We start from the raw sequence: 13,195 nt of genomic DNA, 5'->3' as shown, positions 1-13,195 counted from the left end.
AGAAGCACATAGTGAGGAGCAGCACACTGGTCACAGAAAAGAGAACAGTCCTTGAGTAAATTCCCACTATGTAATGTGCCATTTGTTAATGTGCAATGATTTTTGCAACACTTTTGAAAACTGAGAACAAGCTCATAGCAAAGCATGCTTTAAAGAGTATTCCAGAAGACCAGCATTTAGCCAAGTATTTTGGCACATTGTATTTCCAGCCAGGGGTCTAGTGTCTCAAGATGGCAGGTGTGTTCACCAACAGGATCAGAGACTGCTGGCCACTTCACTCCATCTGTATTTCCTTCTCCTACATCCCATCACTTAAGCATGAACAACTACTAAGATGGTGGCTTACCCTTTTTGACATGGTGGTGTATACAAACATAACACCCACAAGAGGTAGAATATCTGTCTTTAGGAAGGAAGTAAAAAACAGCAACAAATGGAGGGGGGAAAAAAATCACGGAAACCCAAATTTCAGAATCAGGCACACTTACAAATCCTCCTTTTCTGAGACAGGAATCCCCAGGAGATGAGCTCAACACATATTCTACCATGCTAACTCCAAGTCCTCCGCTCTCTGACCGTGGCGACAGCACCGAGTTGACATCACTATTCACATGAAAGCCTTGACCAGGTCTTCTCTGAACCATTATTGGTTGGGAAACAGAATGATCTACAACAAACCCAGACACATACATTTAAGGTTCATTAGTAGTAGTACTACCTTACCGTGCCGTGGCCCTAGCCATAGACCATGGCCCCATTGTGACAGGCACTGTATAAACACAGAACAGAAACAGACCCTGCCCAAAGGGGCTTCCCATCCAATTACAAAGATGAGTAAGTCACTAGAAAAGCTTTGTAGAGTGTCTTAATTATAAAGAGAATTTACAAACAAAGCAGCTGCCATTTTGACAGTTAGACGATGTCCACAAGGATGGAAGAGACTGGCTTTCCTCCTATCACTGAAAACATCTTTGACGAAGAGCAGGTTGTGGGTTTTTTTGTTTGGTTTTGTTTTAAACAGAAAGCCTGAAATTTTCTGATTGCTCCTGTTGTGGGGAAACTGTCTTAATCTGCATTAAATGAAGCCATGGCTAGGAAATATCACAGAAAAACATCCACTCCTCAGGGACCTGATCCTGAAAGTACTCAGGACCTTCAACCACCATTGGCTTCTAAAGGATTTGGGGGTGCTTAGCACCTTGCACTGCTTGAAAGCCCCAATCACTGACAGAAGCTGAAAAGGGAACATTTCTAAAAACGGTTTTCCCAATATCTTTTTCTTATCTCCATAAAAAAGATAATCAAATGAAAGATCGTTAAGGCTGCAAAGTCCAGCACTCACGTTAGAAATGCCAGAACTAAGCTGGTCCGTGCAATCTTAATTTTGCCTCTTTGGGTGCATGAATTGATACAGCCTAATTACATGATCTCATACTCCCTGCCCCCCAACTGATTAATTCCCTCCCAGGTTTTGGACCCAGCTCTGCAAGAAATGACCATGCGCAACCTCTCAGATCCTCAGTTACCTCATCTCTACAAGGGAGAGGAAAAAGGACAACTACTACTTGCCTGCCTTCTAGGTAGGGGTATGAAGAAAGAATGACTGAGGTGTAGACAGGAAGATTAACAGTAGCCAGTGAAAGAGGTAAGACTAGGGGTAAAATCTGCACGAATGCTTAAATTACTTCAGCGCTTAAGTTTCATTAAAAGTCGATAGGATGTTGCAGCCTACATCCTATTTTCAAAAGTGACTTAGGCCTTGTCTACACTACACAATTAAGTCGACCTATGTTAGGTCGACTTACAGCCACCGCAGTAATTACTGCGGTTTTTCATGTCCACACTATCCTCCTTCTGCCAGCGGTGCGTGTCCTCACCAGGAACGCTTGCACCAATTTAAGAGGGGCAGTGTTGGGGGCTGAGTGCCCAGGCTCTCAGCTCAGTGCAGAGCTGACAGGTGATGTAAGTGACAGCGTCTATACAGATGCTGCATCAGTCTAACTACATCAACCTAGAGCGCTACACCTCTCCTGCAGGTGGAGTGATTAGGTGGGTGTAGTGGGGGGAACTTACATTAGTGGGAGCAATGCTGTAGCGTTGACACTTACAGAATTAGAGGTTGACATAAGCTGCCTTATATCAACCTAAAACTGTAGTGCAGACCTGGCATTAGGCACTTTTGAAAACTTTATCCTAGAGCTTGTGGCATGGAAACTTTCAGCCCAAACCATTAAAGTTCGTTAAAAGCTACAAACAAATGAAAATAAAGAATTTATAATTGATTGTTAGGCAGCCATAATAACTGCAACTGTTCCACCTATATTATACATGTACACAACATGTATGATTTAGTAGACTAAATATCTGAGTGACAATTGCTATTTCTACTGATCCTTTTGTGATTTCTTCGGCTTTTTGTTAACTCCAGTTTTACACAGGACTGGTATGAATAGCTATAATCTGAAACAACCAGGTTTTTGACATATTTGCCAGCTGTGAAATTCGGAATTAGCCAGCTTGCTAAGGAAGTTACCTGATGTTCCCCAAGCACTGTCTCTCCACTGATCTCCCAAAAATATCCCTTTTGGTCCATCTTTGCTTGAATCATCAGTTTCCCAAAACTTTTTACCTGGCAACAGTTGCTGCAAATAAAAAAGAACAAACGTGTTTAATGTTAGCATAAAAGAGCAAGTGTAAACAATAAAGATTTTCCTTGTGGAACAAAAAATCAGTCATGTTAAAACAAGCTGACAGACACTTTACAATCAGAGTGCTTCTTTCCCAAGGTGAAAGCAATGAAGCGATTGTGACACCCTGTGGAAGCATAAAGTAACTCAGAAAAATAGGAGAGATTCTATATGCATCAGCCCTTTATGCCTCACACACACACACACCATCAGCATTCACAAATTTCTATGCATGAGAGCCATTGGTAACAAATCTTAGTAGGAAAGATATGTTCTCATCAGAAGAGCCTGTTTTAATGAATCAGAATTGCATCTGAATTGTATATAGTTACCTACAGAATCTTCACTCCAATGTGGGAGACTGGGAATTTCCATCTCTCGCATGCAAATATTGTGGGTCTAATCCCATAAGGTGCCCAGCACCCTCAACTCCCAGTGCATTCCATGTGAGTTAAGGGTACCTTAATGCTTTGGAGAATATTTGTACACAGTGATGAGAGTGAACAGTTCTAAGCCACTGCTTCTGCACAGCTCATGTTATTCTGAAAAAGTGCTTAACTTTTCTTTTCATTCAGGGGCGGCAGGACAGAAAACCACCCTCAGTTTAAATCAATTCCAGAATAGTGGAGTAACAGCAAAAAGGACAAACTTCACAAACATATACCTGGCATAACAGATGCTTTTTTTAAAATAGCAGTTCATACAGCAAACATCTGCCTTATGGCAACTACATATGGCAAGAGGAATTTCAAGTGCTGCTTAAGTGCCTTAGACAGTAACAGTACAATCTTTAAATTAAATACTCAGTTTCAATGGGAGTGGTGTAATTCAGAGAGAGAAAGAGTAGCACATTCATAGCAAGGACGACAATAAATAAGCTTATCTGCTGAATTCTGGACAGAATGGAAGGAGCTGGATGATTAACAAACACACTCTCATTTAGATTACCGCACAGTATGAATCAAAATCTTAGCAGGACTAGTCAAAGTGTCCCATATATTAGAAATGCTGAGCAGCTCAAGTCTATATAATTTAGCAGAAGGTTTGTGTTAACTCAGGGTGTTACAGGATAACAGAGCCAATATTCATTCCAAGATGAAGAGATACATGTGATGAAGCAGGCTTAAATATGCATAAGCAGCTTTTAAATCTATGGTGGGGGGGGGGGAAGCAGATACACAACTTTTGTTTAGTATGTATTTTTAACCTGAAGTCTTGTCTGATTCCGATACACACTGTAAAACAACCTCTCCGCGACAAAGGATACCTGAAGGTACATGGATTTGGATATCAAGAGTAATAGGTTGTGCAAAGGACAGCAAAACTGGTACTATAATAAAACTGATACCTCACCTATGAAAAGCAGAATTCCCTCTACTGCACCACTTAAAAAAGTTACAAAAGATAAAAAGGTAGGTTATATTCAGATACATAATCAACAATCAATGATGCTGTGGAATATCTAACACCAAACACCACCACTGTCCTGGTGCCATGGCAAGCCTATTCTAGAAGCTACACTGAGAAGTAACTGAATGAAAGAGACCATTACAGAATCTGCAACCACAAAAGAATAATTCCTTGAGTAAGAAAACAGATAGAAGGGCACTGGCCAAACAAAACCGAACCCTTTACTAGGGGAAAGCCTGCACAAGTAGCAACCACAGAACAAATTTAAATAAACTAATGAACACAAAGAAAATTAGCAGCACTGCTGTTTATAACCACAAGTCTCAATCTATAGACTTAAATGGGGAAAACTCAGGGGGCAGCAGGAATTATTGTACACGATTCACTTCCCACCTACCACTACCATTGAACAAACGCTCCAAAGAGGTGGTGCGGGGAGGGGAGGAAACTGAAGCCCTATGATGCTGGAGGTGAAAAACACATGAAATGGATCTCACACGCAAATCAGAGGATATATTTAAAAAGAGAGAGAGAGAGAGAGATCATGGCCAGTAATGGTCATGAACTAACCTGCAAGGAGCCTCAAGGTCCAAAATATGAAGTGTCCAGTTATATGATGATGTGCACCAATTGGTGGCAATGCCAGATGGCATGCAGTTCTCTGAGTCCCAGCCCTCCTACAGGACGATTAGTCTACCACACAGGAACCCAGACAAAACCTCAGTTTCTCTATCTTGTGTAATGAAAGGCCATGTATCAGAATGGCACCCGAATGGGATATAAATATAGATAAATCTAGGAAGCTGAGACTACTCTATAGTATTGTATTTCCTCTTTTACTGAAGGCACGCACTTTGGTAAGTTCTGCCACAGCCCAGCTTCTCCTTCTACCTCATCATGCAGTCAAAGTCTTCCTTTTTGCCATTGTCTTGCCACAAACAAATACAGTTCTGTATGAAGTCATGCTTCTGAATTTGTAAGAACAAGATAAGCATGCACACACCTTTACACGTGTAAGCATAATAGAGTACATCCCACAGTTCCTGAAACACCACTTCAGTCATTATTAGATATTAAAAACCCTGCAGTATCTGCACTACTCTTTAAAACAAGTTTTCTATCTCTATCAATAATAAAATAAAGATACATTTGAAATGCTTTGTAGTACTGTATGTACTATGAAGTCAGACTCTGAAAGGCTCCTTTTAGCACAAGCTGAGGATGATTTCCTTTCCTAGATTCAAAACCAAGATGGTATAACACTATCAGATATTAGCTTTCTGCACCAGAAGTTTGAAAGTCCCAGTTCTCAAGAACCATACTTTTAATTGAATTCTCCATCAGTTCAATGAATGACACCCCACTCACTTCAATAGGGTTTCCATCTTGCATGCTATTGTCTGGCCAAGACCATTTACCCATTTAATAGTCTCCTCTGAATCTTCCAATTTCTTCTCTTCCATTTTCAGATGCAAGGCATTCCCCCTTCCCAAAAATTTAATGATCTCTACATTAGGATTCTATTTGGTGGCACTAGCCTCCTTTTTCATTTCCTTCCTTTAAATACAATGCAACTGTAGAGGGCAGACACACCTTACTCTGTTTGCACCCTTAGCTCCATGGGAAGAAAATATCCTAGTTTTCCATTTCTGGTCCTTTATACTCTGGTTTAACCCCTAATACAACCAGTGACTATTACAGTTAGTAAGCAGCAAGGGAAATGTCTATCCAAGAAAAGTATTAGGGGGACAATATCAAACTTTTTTTTTAAAAACACAAATTTGTGGGTGAATCTAGGTCTCATAAAGGTGCTGGTTTGACAGCCTTAAAGACTAGTCTTATTTATTACACTACAGGTGAGGAACAAGAAGCAAAAGTACGAGCATATCCCATACTGCCGTCCAACATGCTCCAAAACTAATCCGGAGACATCAACTCTAGGGAGGAGGAGACGGTTCAATTTCCATGGCCCATGCAATCAAGCATCTTTCTGCTAAGAGAGTCAAGCAACCGGGTCATTTGTGGAGGTGGCTTTTGTTAAATGGATCATTTGTCCTCTGGAACTGGACTGAGCCTAAGTCATTTCAGACAGACCACAAGAAGCAGGATGGTAGCAACTTATGATCACTATAGCAACCTAGAAGCAAAACGGTTCTTTATCCATTTTTAAAATATGTCTTTATGGAGACTGAATGTCTCTCTTACTGGGAACTAAATGTCTCAAGGGGTTTGTAATATACTAATCTCTGGAATATTGTTTGTATTGCAGTAGTGCCCTGAGGCACCTAACACGGATCCCCTATAATGATACGTACTGTACACATCTTTAAAAAAATACAGAAGTCCCCAGCCCCAAGAGCTCACAATCTAAACATAATTAGGCAACAGGCACAGAAACAAGAAGGTGTGCTCTGTTAACCCCCACCCCACACATACACACAACTGGCAGCTGCTTCACCAATTTCTCTGTGCACAAACAGTAGTCATTCCAGCACAGCTAATGTTAGGGAGGTGAAGCATTTACAGACAGGGCAAGATTTTCCAAGCCTTCCACTATTGTTGTGTGTTAAAATAGTCATTAAGTATCTGCTAGCCACAGAGCTGAAGGAATTTATCAGCTGTCTCTCTCCTTCCGCTTCCACCACCATCTCAACTCATCAGAATTTCCAGGCCAGAAAAAGACTATTTACCCAGGCACTCTGAGAATCGGAATTTCTCAGATGAAGTGAAACAGAGCTGCCAAATTAAAATTCAGCTGCAATGAGCCACTCATTTAATAGGATGATACCTGTAAATGTAATATGATGGAGTGTTCTGAATAAACCACATCCCCTGTAAGGCCAAAGGAAATGAAAGGAGGCAGAGTGTGCACGTGCACACGCATGAACTAAGGAGACAAAGGAGAATCACCAGGTTATGCGCTTTCAATAAAATACTCTTTGTTGGTTTACAATGAAAATGAACACCCGTCAGGAGCTCCCAGTTACCAGATTTTTTCCACCATGGAGGTTACATAAAATGTAGTGTTTGGTTCAGCAAATTCTCTATTTACACCTTCAGCAAAATCTGCTTTAAAAAATAATCAGTTTAAAATACTGACTTAAGAGTCCACAGAGAAGCACCTTGTGTTTAAGAAAATTGCCAGATAGTTGTTGGATTCATATAATTTTTCAGGTCACTCTAAATACCAATACTCCTAAAAACATTCTCATCCTCCAGAACAAATGGGATTGTAGCATCAACAGCTGACTTTTTCCCCCAGAGATAAGTACTGTAAATGACCAGGTTCAGCCTGTGTCAAATTTTTAAGAGGTCAATGTCATTTTGTCTTTCTAATGGAATATAAATTAGATTTAGGATCGAAAATTATTCTTAATTTTAATGTTTGATATTCTGAACTTTCAACTGATCTTTTCAACACTGTGGATTAATGTAAACCTCTAGTCTTTTTTTTTAAATCAAATTTAATATATTTGGCAAACAACTTACAAATCCCAATTACAGCAAAACCATGCAATGAAACAAGTAGAGGGGGGAATTTTTACACTATGAATCATTATGAGTTTAAATTTTTCATATAAATACAATTGCATATAAACACATTGGTATGCCTGTCCAGTTAAAGGTTAGGAGTAGGGGAATACCCCTATGGAGTCCTAAACAACAGGTTCTGAAACACCACAGCAAGTGATCTTTAGTCACAGAATCATAGAAATGTAGGCCTGGAAATGACTTTGATAAGTCATCTAGTCCAGTTCCCTGCTCTGAGGCAAAACTAAGTATTATCTAGACCAGCTGTTGCTGCGAGCAGGTTTCAAGGAAGCCACCACACAGGGCAGGCATTTGACTGGCTTGGGCCCAGGGCAGAAAGCCAAAGCTCGAGCCCCTGTGGCGGTGGGGCTGAAAAACAGTTGTGGCGGCACAGGTGGGCCCTAGAGATTTTATACCATGTTGGGGGGAGCCTCAGAAATACAAGGGCTGAGAACCCCTGATCTGGACCATTCCTAAGAGGTATTTGTCAAGCCTGTTCTTAAAAATCTCCAACAACGGAGACTCTACAACTGCCCTGGACAAGTTTTTCCTAATGTCTAAACTAAATCTCCCTTGCTGCAATTTAAGTCCATTACTTCCTATCCTGTCTTTAGTGGATAAGGAGAACAATTTATCACCCTCCTCTTTATAAAAACCTTTTATGTACTTGACTGAAGTTTATGTCCACACTTGGCCATCTCTTCTACAATATAAACAAAACACAATTTTTTCAATCCTTCCTCCTAGGTATATTTTGTAGATCTTAAATAATTTTCATTGCTCTTCTCTGAACTTTCTCCAATTTGTCCACATCCTTCCCAAAGTGTGGTTCCCAGAACTGCATGCAAAACTTCAGTTGAGGCCCTATCAGTGCTGAGCAGCACGGAAGAATTACTTCTCGTGTCTTGCTTACAACACTCCTTTAATACAGCCCAGAATTGTGTTAGCTTTTTTTTTGCGCCTTTGGGGGGCGGGGGGGCACGACGACAGTATTACGTTGTTGGCACACTGAGTAATGGGCCTACCCTGTCCTTGATCTTCCTCTTGCTTCTAATTTATCTGTAAAAGGTTCTCTTTTTACTCTTTATGTCCCTAGCTAGTTTAATCTCATTATTTAATTTAATTTTTACCATTTAAATTATAATGTTTTTTTCTTTTCAAAAATAAACCTTTTTAGAATGACATCTGAATTTAATACAAAATCTGTTAAGGCCTACAATTATAATCTCTTACAACACGTAAATAAAAAATAAATATGCTGAATCCATGAGCCTGTATCAAAAAATTAATTATAGACTGTTTTTCAAGAAACAGAAAAAGAATCAGAGGGGAAAAACAATTTCTAAGGTCAAGCTTTATAAATAGGGCACAATAGGTCATATACTGTATTAAGGACTTGATCCTGTGGGGGGCCCCCAAGGGCTGTCCTACTGGGTGCAAGAGTATCATCACAGACTTGGATCTGGCCTTTGACTCCAGGAGACACCATCATGACCTCATTAAGATCATCCACTGAGCCCACCTGGGTGATCAAGGGGGGAGGGATAGCTCAGTGGTTTGAGCATTGGCCTGCTAAACCCAGGGTTGTGAGTTCAATCCTTGAGGAGGCCACTTAGGGATCTGGGGCAAAAAGTGGTTCTGCTAGTGAAGGTAGGGGGCTGGACTCGATGACCTTTCGAGGTCCCTTTCAGTTCTAGGAGATTGGTATATCTCCAATTATTACCTCTCTCATGCTCCTATTTTATAGCTTCTCCCTATCTGAGCTGATTGGCTAAGTTCTCACCATTTTCTAACATACTAAAGAAACACAGTTAGTAAGAGTCTAAAAATATTAAGCTATATATTTGCTTAAAATAAAACGTATATACTTATAGTGTTCCCTCCTAGGCATTAAAAAGATATACCGAGTCTAGTGTAAAGGTACTGTTTAGCTGTAAATCAACATGTTTTAATGGTTACATCTACAAATGAGAATGCAATTTGTTTAGAAAATAACTGAAGTACAAACAGAAAAGTTGCTTAAAATTGACAGTTTAAATCAATCCACCTTTTCTTGGCGAACTTCCCATCCCAAAGTGGGGTTGTTTTTATTTTTTATAATTCTGAAGTGAGCCACAAACTAGGCCTGTACAAAATTCTGATACAAGCATTTTCACTATCACTCAAACAACCTTATCTCTGCCTTTGCAGTGGTTATCTGCACAAAGCTGCCTAGTATTAATGGAGCACACCAAAACATCAGAACACTGAAGAACAGTCCTGCCTTCACATGGAGATCACAATATCTGTTTTTGTTCAACATGTGTAAAATCATTAGAATACAGCATTTAACAGTTTGATGGATGATGTTAAACAAATCCTCCAGCCTCCAAGCTATCAAGAGCTGCTGTACCCAAACTTAAAAGTGGCTTGGCAACAGACACAGCAATTAGCAAGGTGTAAAATTAAGGAATAGGCTTCGACCATAAGAATTTTTTCATGTAAGTGCTTAGTTGTGATAATGAATTCTCATAAAGGAAAATCATCTATTTCTGATCAGTCCTGAAGTAGGAAAGTTCAGCAGATAAGAAGCAAATCTGTGAACTGATCATATTTAAAGATTTAAATTAAAAACGATTTGAGCACGGGAGCCAGCCAACTTGCTGAAAAACATAACTTACACTTCTATTTATTCTTTCAGAGAATCAAAGGTGATTGCACAATTAGGCTAACACTGATAGTTGGGCACTGTTAAGGGGCAAATGCATTTCTTTTAACTTAGTTTTTAAAATGGCAATATGGAGCAATTAGAAACACTAAAATGAACTATAATTCCACACTTAAAGGGCATGGTGAGGTAAGGATTCCCTTTGATACGCGATTATAAACTGGACCAATTAAGTAACTGGCTGATTTAGATATTAAGCAAGTAGGCTCATACTGTGACACAAGATGGTGATGCCATTAGAGAGACTATAGCAGCAGTGCGAGAACTCCACGGAAAATCCCACAAATAGATGCTCCGTCCTTTTATCGTATCTTTATCATTGTTTAAAAACTCATACATAGCATTGCAAATTTACTATTTTACAAACAGTTAGATATCACCTGCCCTGAAGAGGTTGCAATCTACATAGCACCTTAGTGAGGGGAGCACAACACGCTTTACAAACTAGCCACACTTCTTATTTTTAAGGTGTCCATCATCATGGTACCTAAGTGTGGAGGGGGAAGGTGCCATTGTGCTCTCAGAAGATGGCTCTCCACAATGATGATCACTCCCACTAACCAAAGAACCCAAATCTCTAGCTTTCGGACAGAATGCAAGGCTCACTCTTTCCACAGGTAGGTGACCAAAGGGAAAGTGTTGAAGACGATAATTTTGTTCATGGGAGGGTGGGATAAGGGGGAGTGCCACTGGTTGCAGTATGTGGGTTTTGAAGATGGGGAAGGTTACACTATAAAAGAGAAGTGTGTTTTTAAAATATCCTGCACCTCTACCCCAATGAATCAGCAATGCATTTTATGAATTCAAAAACTATGTATTGTCAGGTTTTGTTGTTTGAAAACTTACGACAAGACATTAAACTCTCTCGTAATCTCATTACAATGTCTTGGTTTGTATACAGGCTTCAGAAAACTCCTCAAATGAATTAACACACAGTGCTGATATAGATTGCTATAAAATCCATATAGAGGGGAACAGGAATAGAGGCAAGAAGGAGGAAGAGGCATTCAATGCCTTCTTTCCCAACAGAAGAAAGAGGGTCTCTCTCTTACTCATCCTTCTCTCTGTGAACTTGACAGTCTCAGTGTGCGAGATCATTAACACTTGTTTGCATTTCCTGCAGATGACGTTCAAAAAAAAAAAATCAGGAAATTACAATCTGAACGTTCCTTCTTTTCCTCACACGTATCCCAAGCATTACTTTCTTTTCTTTTTTTTACTATTGTTTAGATATGTCAGTATTCTCTCCCTCACATTCAACAGAAACACAATGCAAACTAACAGCATCAAGCTAGTGCAGTGTCTAAGAAAAAGAGAAGTGCAGTTTGCTGCATAGCTCTAAAGTCTTTATATTAAAAACACACTTGTCTATAAAGTCAGTGCATGTAGCCCTGCATTGATCTCAACTGACCCAATACGACTGACTCAAGGAGAGGTGGATGTGCACTAGCTTCATCAGGGATATTGAAATATACCTCTACCCCGATATAACGCTGTCCTCGGGAGCCAAAAAATCTTACCGTGTTATATTGAACTTGCTTTGATCTGCCGGAGCGGGCAGCCCCACCCCCCGTCAGGGTTCCTTCCCCATTCTGAACTCTAGGGTACAGATGCGGGGACCCGCATGAAACCCCCCCAAGCTTATTTATACCAGCTTAGGTTAAAACCTGGTACGCTGCCATCACCAAGTGATTTAACAAGAAACAGGGAAAGGACCACTTGGAGTTCCTCTTCCCCCAAAATATCCCCCCAAACCCTTACACCCCCTTTCCTGGGGAGGCTTGAGAATAATATCCTCACCAATTGGTTACAAAGTGATCAAAGACCCAAACCCCTGGGTCTTTGGACAATGGAAAAATCAGTCAGGTTCTTAAAAGAAGGATTTTATTAAAAAGTAAAAATTATTTCTGTAAAATCAGGATGGAAAATAACTTTACAGGGTAATCAGATTCAAAGAGCCCAGAGGAACCCCCTCTAGCCTTAGTTTCAAAGATACAACAAAACAGGGATAAACTTCCCTCTAGCAAAGGTAAAATTCACAAGTTGAGAAAACAAAGAAACTAATACGCCTGGCCTGGCTGTTACTGACAAGTTTGAAATATGAGAGATTTGTTCAGAAAGATTTGGAGAACATGGATTGATGTTAGTCCCAAGAGCGACCACCACCAAAACAAAGAGCACAAACAAAAGCCCACCCCCAAGATCTGAAAGTATCTTGTCCCCTTATTGGTCCTTTGTGTCAGGTGTCAGCCAGGTTACCTGAGCTTCTTAACCCTTATAGGTAAAAGGATTTTGGTGCCTCTGGCCAGGAGGGATTTTATAGTATTGTATACAGGAGGGTTGTTACCCTTCCCTTTATCGTTATGACAGCATTATATCGAACTTGCTTTGATCTGCCAGAGCGCACAGCCCCACCTCCCCAGAGCGCTGCTTTACGGCGTTATATCCGAGTTCGTGTTATATCAGGTTGCGTTATATCGGGGTAGAGGTGTACCTCTAAGAACTGAGCTGGGAAACTGCTGCACCAAAGCCAGTGGGTGAGAAAAGGAAGCACAAACATAGGAGAGGGAATCTTGTGTCCAGATCTGACTAGGTAAACAAGAGCAGTGATATCAAATATTAGTCTTTGCTTTGATTATGTGGACTAGCTCAATGCCTGAACAGCGCACTGTAAAATTCCTACAAACATCCTTACTAACATAAGATGATGTAAGATTACAAACTGTTATTTATAGAGACCTTAGCACTTGGGGGGGAAAAACAAACAAGAAAACCACCATTTGGAGGGTTAGGACAGAAACCACCAATCTCTGACAACCTATTTCCTCAAAAATATTTTTTAGCACCAAATTAAGAGTTT

The 13,195-nt window shown here is 40.2% G+C and overlaps 1 protein-coding gene across 8 annotated transcripts in view; it reads right to left on the bottom strand.

The window, feature by feature from the left end:
• The window catches only part of PUM1 (pumilio RNA binding family member 1), a 157,533-nt gene that overhangs the window by 74,753 nt on the left and 69,585 nt on the right, over positions 1–13,195 (bottom strand). For all 8 annotated transcript variants that reach the window (XM_039511235.1, XM_039511233.1, XM_039511236.1 and 5 more), the window contains 2 exons: positions 2,534–2,642; positions 489–667 (listed from right to left, as the gene is read on the bottom strand). In XM_039511235.1, coding sequence (XP_039367169.1) covers positions 489–667; positions 2,534–2,642 — 288 coding nt within the window. The remainder of the gene's footprint in view (positions 1–488; positions 668–2,533; positions 2,643–13,195) is intronic.

Source organism: Mauremys reevesii, linkage group 23 (assembly GCF_016161935.1).
Source record: "Mauremys reevesii isolate NIE-2019 linkage group 23, ASM1616193v1, whole genome shotgun sequence".
In the NCBI taxonomy this organism is placed as follows: Eukaryota; Metazoa; Chordata; order Testudines; family Geoemydidae; genus Mauremys; species Mauremys reevesii.
This window is presented reverse-complemented; position numbering and strand designations above follow the sequence as displayed.